The sequence below is a fragment of the Canis lupus genome, unplaced genomic scaffold, assembly GCF_011100685.1.
Source record: "Canis lupus familiaris isolate Mischka breed German Shepherd unplaced genomic scaffold, alternate assembly UU_Cfam_GSD_1.0 chrUn_S471H632, whole genome shotgun sequence".
NCBI classification, from domain to species: Eukaryota; Metazoa; Chordata; class Mammalia; order Carnivora; family Canidae; genus Canis; species Canis lupus.
The window spans coordinates 645-9729 of record NW_023331404.1 but is presented as its reverse complement, the minus strand read 5'-3'; the positions used below and the strand labels follow the sequence as shown (position 1 = coordinate 9729).

General features: G+C 65.9%; 1 protein-coding gene across 1 annotated transcript; it reads right to left on the bottom strand.

Moving 5' to 3' along the window:
- Nucleotides 1-435: 435 nt before the first annotated feature.
- LOC119879236 (cytochrome P450 11B1, mitochondrial-like) lies at nucleotides 436-4714 on the bottom strand. Its single transcript, XM_038589619.1, has 3 exons — nucleotides 3464-4714; nucleotides 3068-3290; nucleotides 436-798 (listed from the first exon to the last, which is right to left on the bottom strand). The coding sequence occupies exons 1-3, from the start codon at nucleotides 3700-3702 to the stop codon at nucleotides 778-780; spliced, it is 483 nt and encodes a 160-aa protein (XP_038445547.1). The 5' UTR covers nucleotides 3703-4714; the 3' UTR covers nucleotides 436-777.
- Nucleotides 4715-9085: the final 4371 nt, after the last annotated feature.

The window sequence follows — 9085 nt, the reverse complement described above, 5'->3', positions numbered from 1 at the left end:
GAAAAGAATAAAGAACATTATTGTTGGGTGTTGGGTACCGCTCACTGGGAGATTGGGAGATTTCTTGGCGGTTTTAGTATTTGAACAGTTCCTCTATAGACATCGTCTCACAAGTAGACCAAAGCATCCTGTCACTGTAGCAGACAGACATGCAGTCTCCTAATGAACAGCGCGAGAGTGACAGGACAGTGTGCGTGTCAGCTGAAAGAGCAGTCCCAGCTGCGCTCAGGCCCCCGGCACCTGGGCCACCCGGACTCCACGCTTCCCGGCTCAGGTCGGGACGATGGACGCAGGAGAGTGAATTGGCAATAAAGTGGCACCTGGACCAGCAGCGCCTGACGTTAGGGACTGCCCAGTGCCTTTGCGTGGGTCAGCCGGACAAGTCCCGTATGAATCGGAATCCTCCCTCAAAGTGGCAACTTCTTCACACCGTGTGAGAAGGACTCCCCGATGCTGACCTCTGAGGAGGGTAAGGAGCTCAGGGCCGCTGCCGAGCACCTTGACGTGACGGAGACTTCTGGGCTGCTGTCACTAAAGAGATGTGAAGGGAACAAAACGTTCTCCTTCTTTTGCCCTCATCTCTCCTCCATTTTTATACCTGATTCTCACTTACAGAGAATTGACATAACCTAAGATTGAGCATTTGAAAGGCTGAAATTCAGTGTTGGCGAGTATATTCACAATGCTGTGCAGTCATCCCCACCATCGAATTCCAGGATATTTTGCAGCCCAAAGGGTACGCTACACGAGTAAAGAGCCACTGTGGGACCTCTCGTACTAGTAGGCGGGCAAATATTTCTGCAAGAAAGTGAAAAAACATCGACACACAGAGCGTGACGACACAATGCAGGCGGGAGGCTGTGGCACATGCCGTGTGCCCGGTGCTCCCCCAGGGCACCAGGATGGCGTGTGACACGGATCCTTCACCCCCCAGCCCCGCCTCCAGCCCGGGTATTCAGGTTCTGGCCATGTCATGAGTCCGATGAGTCTGTTTCAGTCCTTCCCCTCCTAGAAAGTACAAATCAGCACAAACATGTAGAAGAGAATTGCCTGGCGTGGCTGGCACAAAGGGCAGGACATCTTCAACCTGGAAAACGGGTAGAATGACGGGCAAGGGCGCAGCGGGCACAGCAGCCCCTAGGGGTCGGGAGGGTGGGTCCCCATATCTGGGGGAGAGGACGCGAGGTGTAGGACCCGAGGGAACGGGGAGTTTGGGAGGCCATGGCCGAGGTGAAGGTGGAGCAACATGTCCTGTGCAGCAGGAGCTGGAGAAGCCGAGGAAGCCGAGCCCGGCGAGGCCGGGCCTGAGGAGGACGCCGCTCCCACCCGACGCCGGGACAGACGCCCTAGGTCAGCTGCGGATTCCTGTCCCGGGCGTCTTCGGGGGACCCCCAGGCCGGGCAGTGAACACCGCACACGGCCCTGGGCGTGGAGGGGGACCATGCGCGGGTAAGCGGAAGAAGCCACAGAAGGGTAGGACCCTCGTAGGACGGTCCTACTTGGTGTCCGTCCCCGGAACGGCAGGAACGCTGGAACCAGGCGGGGCTCGGGGCCAAGACCCCCTTTAATGGCAGGGCGATTCCACGCTGCGCAGGTCTCCCTCACCCCAAGGTCCTTCGGTGGGGGTGGGGGTCGGGGAGGGCTCGGGAGGCGGGGCGGGCCCACCCGATCGGGCGGCTCCTCTGCCCTGGACGGGCCGCGAGGCCGGGCCGAGCTCAGTGCTCCCTGCCAGGGCCGCTGGAAGAGGGGCAGAGCCGTGTACCCCGCTGCACAGAGCGACACACGCACACTTCCTGCGGGGGAGCGGCCATCCCAGGCCTGCCGGCCACCGCGCGCCACCACGGAGCAGGGCCTCCGATAAAGCAGTGACTGTCGGGCGGCGTGAGAAGCCATCCCCGTCCAGCCAGTGCCCACGCAGCCCGTGCCACCTTGCCGGGTCCTCCCCGGGGCCCGTGAGCTGGGTGTCCTCGTGCGGTGAGGGGGATGAAGGGCCGGGCGCCAGTGGGGTCGGGGAGCCCCGCTCGTCTCCGTGGCTCCCTGTCCCCCACGCCCGGGGGAAGGCCACGCCGCGTGCAGCAGTTCTCCTCCAGGGCGACGGCGTGCCGAGGGCGCCAGGTCTCTTCCTCCTCCGGGGCCTCCGCGCGGGGACAGATGCCGCCGAGGGGCCCCTGGGCACGGGCAGGGCTGGCGCAGCCTGGGGGCCCCTCCTCCCACTGCCCGGCTGGGTACCGAGTGCCGGCTCTCCCGGGGCCGGAGACGCCGAGCGGAGCGGCCCCCGCCCGGCCTTGCCTCGGCCCCTTCCAGCCGGGGGTGTCCGCTGTGCCAGGCCGCCTGGGACAGGCTGCTCGCTGCTGCCAGCTAGGAGACCCCAGCCGGCTCTCCGCCGTTCAAAGCCCCTTCCTGCCACGGGGTCAGGCCCGAGGGGCCGCTGTGACAGGGCGGGCGGCCACGGCACACAGAGGCCCTCTCTCAAGGGAGCGTGAGGCCGTGCCTGGCTGAGAGCGCCCCAAGCCTGCTTCTAGAGGTTTCTCTCCGAGGTCACCCCGCGGCCAGCCAGAGACTTCACCATCCTCCCTGCTTGGCGAGTCGTCTCCACGGCCCATCGTCCCCGTGAGCGCCTGGGTCGCTGTTGTTCTAGTCAACGCGAACCTGACCCGCTCGTGCAGGCCCTCGGCGGGGGCTTCCACCATGAACCCAGAGCCCCGCAGGGCCAGGAGGAGCCCAAGTGGACTGAGCACAACGGGTGGGGGTGGGGGTGGGAGTGGGGCTGGGGTGGGGCGACTACCGGCCACGCCTGCAGATCTATGCTGGGCGAGAGCACTGCAGGCACAGAGTATGGCCCTTGAGATGGCACCGAGCACGACGGGGATCCGAGGTTGGCAGCTCCTCAGGGGGCAGAAGACAACAGGGGCTAACAGATTGGACAGCGAGGCGAGGCGGGGGGTGGGGGTGTGCGCATCCGAAGCCCCAGGGGCTAGTGTCGGGCTGAGGGCTCTCCCCTCGCTGCAGCCTCTCCATGCCCTCGGGCAGCATCACGTGCACCATGTGTGTCCCTCCCACGTCATACCTGAGGAACAGAGACCTCAGAGCCCTGCTGGGGGGCCGGGGCCTCCCTGGGGCTCCCCGTGCAGAGCCACTGGCCTGGCTCCCGTTGGCCTCTCCGTCCTCCTGGGCCGTGGACGGGGCTCGAGCTCGGGCTCCTACGCCGTCTAACCGGGGAAGCCTCTCCCTCTCGGCCGTCCGCCCTCGGCCGTCTGCCCTCTGCCTCTCGGGTCACCGTCCGGGGAGCCCTGCAGCCTCACAAGAGCCCCGGCGGGTGTCCGGGGTCAAGGGCACGGAGCAGCCACTGCTCAGCCCCCAGGCGGCCGCTGGGGACGCGCAGCGCCCTGCACCCGCAGGGACTCGGAGCCGGGAGGGACAGCCGGGCAGGGTGCTCCCAGCGAGGCGGGCAGGAAGGCTTTACCTGAAAATAGGCCCCAGCTCCTGGAAGGTGCGGTGCATCTCCAGGTGGAGGCTCTCAGAGCCCTGCTGCCTCCAGATCTGCAGCACCCGCATCCACTTGTTGCCGGGACAGCGGGGCACGGCTTCGAAGGGCAGCACCGCCCTGGGGGCCGGAGCGGCTCGGGTGCCCAGTGTGGGTGCCCTGCTCAAGGCCAGCCAGGGCCCGGCCCGCCACCCTCGCGCCTGTGCCCTGAAGGCCATTCCGATGCTCCCTCCGTCCCCTGTCAGCACAGTCCTTTTATCTCGCCCTGAGGCCTGGAGCGACGACTCGATCGCGTCATGGGAGAAGCTGTCCCTGGACGAGGCCAGGAAACCCGGCTCAGGGGTCAGGGCCGGCGGAGGAGGAGGAGGAGGAGGAGGAGGAGGAGGAGGAGGCCGAAAGAGATGGATGGGCGCCTCACTCCCACTTGCGCAAGGCCTGCTGGTGGCCGGGCGTTGAGAGCAGGTGCGGGGTGTGGCCCGGGGGCCCAGGTGGCTTGGCCAGGGTAGGGCCCTCGCCCCCTCCCGGGTGGGGGAAGGAGCAAGATGGATGGGTCCTTATCTTTTCAAGAGATGACAGGGGCCTGGGCTACTTTCCTCTCCCTCTACGAGGACCAGGGCAGGAAGGAGCGGAGCGCGTCATCCCATCGACCCACAGGCCTTCTTGGACTGCTCTCCCCCTGGCCTCAGGCTGGGTGCAGGAGACCCCGACACTAACCTTAAGCTGGCTCGTCCCACCAATGAGCGCTTTTGGTCCTGGGGCCGGAGCCGGGGCATGGGGGCTGGAGGGGGGGGCAACGGGGGAAATCCAGAGAGCCAACTGAGGGTGGCACTGATGGGGCCAAGGCCCTATATGCCTGTCTGGCCTGCAGGCTCAGTTCAGGAGTAGCCAGTGGCCAGGACACGAGGGTCACTGATAGGATGCCCGGCAAGCCCCTCCTCGGCAGGGAAGCGGGGGGGGCACAGCTGGCATGGCCCACGCGTGGCCCGCGGGCCTGGGCCTGTGCTCAGTGCCTACGCCCTCCTCTCTCATCTGCACGCGTGCTCTCGGGGCTGCAGGCTGTGAGCTCAGGCCAGGCGGGAAAGGATGGATTCTATGATGGGGTGTGTGCTCGGGCTCCCGACCCTTGGAGGGTGGATCCACAGTTCGGGGTGCCAGGGCATCTTCCTGACACCTGGCGGCATTCCCACAAGGTGGCTATCGCTGTCACGGTTCCCATTTTCAGAGAGGGGACAGAGCCCGGCCACTGCCACTTCCCACAGGCCCCGGTTCCTCGCAACCCCCCGACCCCCGCGTCAGATGCCACTCCTCCCCTGCCCTGGCTCCTCTGTGCTCCCCTGCTGTGCCTGCAGCCCCGACCCTCATTTGGGGAGCGGACGATGGGGGCAGCCGCTCCAGCTCAGACTGGAGGCAGGTTGGAGGGCGCGTGAGGGTTTTAGCAGGGACGGTGGGATCTGAGTCTGTTTTCCATTGGCCTCAAGGCAGCGGCTCCCTGCTCCTGACCCTCCCTGAGGGAGTCCCCGGGTGGGGCGGGCGAGGAGTCAGAAGTGCCAAGGCCCCCGGCAGCAAGCCGAGGCGTGCTGTGCCTCACCCCGGAGGGTGCACGGGCATGTGTCCTCGGGCGACAGAGGCAGGCGGGAGCCACACCGGCCGGGCCCAGGCCATGCGGGACACTCCCGCTGCCCCCGGGCCCAGGCCATGCGGGACACTCCCGCTGCCCGACCTGCCCTGTGACCCCCTGCAGCTGAGGGTGGGGGCGCACGCCCACCTCCTGACCTGGGGCGTCCCCTGGAGGCCGACAGGCCACCTGCAGCGGGCCTGGACCCCGCCACCCCCGCCCCCCGCCCCCCGCCCCCCGCAGGGCTGAAGGCGACCCCCCCCCCCCAGGTGATGGGTTGGGCTCCAGGAGGGCCCTTGCCTTCGGCCACGCGGCTGGACTCCCAGCAGTGGTGGGTGGGTGTCCAGGTTGCACAGTGATGAGGCCGGCTGCGATCGCAGGGCCAGGTGGCCAGACAGCACTGACGGGGACCCAGCGCACGACACACTCCGCAGGATCTGTGTGTGCTTCGCACTTCCTCCGTGGGATCGGCTCCTACCCCGGGACCCCGGGTCTCCGTCATCTCATCATCTCGTTCCCCTTCGGCTCCGTGTTCTCCACATTCAAAAACGCAAAGCTCACCCCTTCAAACTTGGGTGTGGGTAAGGCTGGCGCCAGCATTCTCACAGGTTGCACGTGTGTGCGTGTGTCTGCCTCTTCCTACGTGTGCCCGGCGGACACCCAGCTCGCTCAGCAGTTCCAGACGGGATGGCATGAGGCAGTGGGGGGGCCGTTGTGGCATCTTCCCCATCTGACGGCCGTCCCGGTCTGACCCGGGCTCTGAGGGGATCCGAGGCTCTCCCGGCTAGGCCTCTCCCGGGCCACGCGCCAGCAGCGCTCTGCCTGTCACCAGGTGTGTCTCTATTCCCGGGGCCGTGGGAGAGACCCTGAGGGCGTGGGGGCTCGCGGTGCGTTCCTCTGCCCCCTCGGCCACTCGGGGCCCCGTCCCTCTAGGCAGCTTGCGCAGCACGTGGCAGGGGGCCCTGTTGGCTCTCTGTCCAGGGCCCATCCCCCGGCCGCCTGAATACCCCGGTATTGGGGGTGCAGCGGTTTCCTCTTGGTCACAGCTGCCTGCGCTGCCCCAGGAGCAGTGGCCCTGGGGGAGGGGACCCACCAGCCCAGGGGCCCCCACAGAGTGCACTTGCCCGTGGTGACACTAGGCTCTGGGCTGCTGGCCTCTGCACGCCGTTCCCGTGAACAGGAAAAAACACTTTCCTCCTCCTCCCCGGAAAGTCACAGTGGTCTGGGACTTTCTGTCACATAAAGCAAAGCTCTTGGTGGGCAACGCAGTGGCCCCGCCAGCAAAGCCCCCTCGGACTGGTCCACGGTGGGGGGGCCATCGCTGCTCCTGCAGCAAGTACCCGGGGGACCGCTGACCCGACCCGACCCTCCGGGCGCTGCCTGCCGCTGTCGCCAGGGGGGGCTCTCTCCAGGAGCAGCACTGCGGGCCCTGAGCGCTTCCCCTGCCTTGGACCTGCTCCCCTCTCCCGCCCGGCCATGAACGTCATGTCTCCATCGCCCCCTTGGAACCCACGGCCATCCGCTCTAGCCCTGGCAACCTGAGCATCAGCTCACAGGCAGGTACGACACGGCCACCACCGACAGCGCTGCCCTCCGGGGACCTCCGAAGGCCCCGCAAAAGGCGCGTCTGCGTCTGCGCCACGACGCCCACCCTGCTCCCACTTCACCAGCTCTGCTGCGAGGACTCGGCGCACGGACAGAGGACGACAAGCCGAGGGCACCCTCCTCGGACCCTGGCTCCGATCCTCCGAGCACTACCCCACCACCTCCTCCCGTCCACGGTGACTCTTCTGCAGTCTCTAGCGCACTGGGGGCCACATGTTCCCTGAGGCCTCCGAGCTCCTTATCCTGCAGCCGCTGACGCCTCCCACCAAGTCATGGACGGTGCTCCTCACGGTGTCCCCAAACAGCGCCAGCTCCACACAGAAGGACTCTCCCTACACCTGCTTCGGGACTCCGTGTGAGGTTCCACCACGCACACCCGTCCTTTCTTGGGAGATGCCGCGCTGCCGGGGGCCCTGCAGACTCTCCTATGGGTGACCTGTGGCCCCTCTTGCTCTTTGGGCAGAAGTGCCCTCATTTGCCTGCCCTGACACGAGGGGCCCCCCAAGGTGAGTGGTATGACCTGTGCTGCCCTCTGCCTGGCGGGCAGAAGTCGGACGAATGATCGGGGGCGACCCTGTGAGCCCACACACGGGTACCGCTTGCCAGATCAGGTCCAGGTCCATTGTATGGAATTCCCTATGTTCCGTCTCCTGGAGTCCGGGTGGGGGAGCTGAGTGCGAGCAGCCGAGGGGGTGCCGCCCCCATCAAAGGAAGGCTGTCCCCGGGATGATGGCCCCACCCCACGCCGGGGACTCCTTCCCTCCTGGGGCTCTCACGCTCACATCATCCTGTCTTCCTGGCCCTGGGCCCTCCCAAGGAAGCCCAGAAGCATGCGACCACTACTCTTCACAGGGGACACTCGGGCTCCCCTCCTCCAGCACTGACGCCCTCAAAGGCCAAGACGAGGAAAGAGGGTCAGAAATCAAGAGTGACAAGGCTGGTGTTCCAAGAGACACACTCGTCAGCGGGATCACTGTCAGAGGGTTTGGACTCACCCCAAGGCAGGCTGTGGGCTCTGACCAACTGGGTGTGGGCCCCGCCCCCCCGTCCTAAGGCCCCTCAGAGGCAGACGGTGAGTCAGTGGGCGGAAAACAAGTTTAATGCCACAGGTTCCAAGCATGAGCAGCGAGTCCACGTCATCTGTGCCACCTGCAGAAGGTGGGCCCGAGCCATGCTCTGTGGGTCACGGCAACCTGAGGCCCGCTAGCCCCGGGGACAGCATGAGGAGGGGCACCACCAGGCACTGCTGCTCCTCACGTCGCTCGCTCTCCCGGATTGTTCAAACTCTAGATCAGAGATCTCTGGTACCTCTTGATTACACAATGACCCTCCGCAGCACTTTGCATACAGAAAAGGCATAGGCTGTAGGAGAACAAAGGACTTGACTATCCGACCGATGTGTACAGGCATGGGACAATACTTCGAGCACTGCTTTGAAACATAGAAGAAACGTGGATATACTCCTAGAAGCAAATAAGAAAGAGAGAAATGAATGCCGTGAATCGAAAGCAGGTCCCCCAGAGCACCTCCTGCCTGTACCCACCCAGCCCTGACCCACTCGGGGTGCCCCCGCTCAGAGGCTCCTGCTTAAAGAGGCCCCTCCATCCAGGGGGGAGTCTGGAGCCACCGCCCAGGCGGATCGGCTCAGGCCTCTGTGATCAGAGTGCTTCCGGGGGCGGGGGAGGCTTGGCTGCAGAGTGGCCTCGAGAGGTGCCCCCACCCCCGGCCTGTCCACGCCCACCGGGAGCCTGGGCCTGGGCTCTCCTTTTGGGACCTTACCGGCTCCTGGGCCTCAGCTTCTCACTACCAGGTGCACGGGCCTCTGAAACCCCGGGTGCACGTGCGAGCTCGGACTCTTGCCCGTCCTCGCCACTGCCCGGGGCTCAGCGCTGGCCTCTGGACGAGCCGCCACCCAGGGCCCGGGAGCCAGCGCTGTCGCCGTGCACCTGCACGGGCAGCAGGGTCGGCACTGTCCGCGGGGCCCTCTTCTGGCTTCACCTCATCGGCAGTTCCTCGTGCTCATCGCGTCCCCCCAGGAGCCTGTGAGGTCTGCGCGGGGCATGTGCGCGGGCCCTCCCGAAGCGGCTGCCAGACTGCCTCTGATCTGGGGAGCCCTGACCTGGCCACGCCCTGGGGTGCCGGCCTCCAGACTCCTCTTTGGGGGAAGGGCTTCGTGTGGCCAGAGGCTCTTGGGGGATTCACACGCGACTGAGTGATGGTCTCCACACATCTTCCAGCACACGCATTCCTTCCAGAACATACGGCGGCACGGCCCTACTCGGTGGCTCTCACGTAAAAGCTACTCTCCGAGGGACAGGGGACATCGTTAACACATCGTTCATTCAAAAATGAGTACAGGTCAGGCCGCCTGGCGGCTCAGA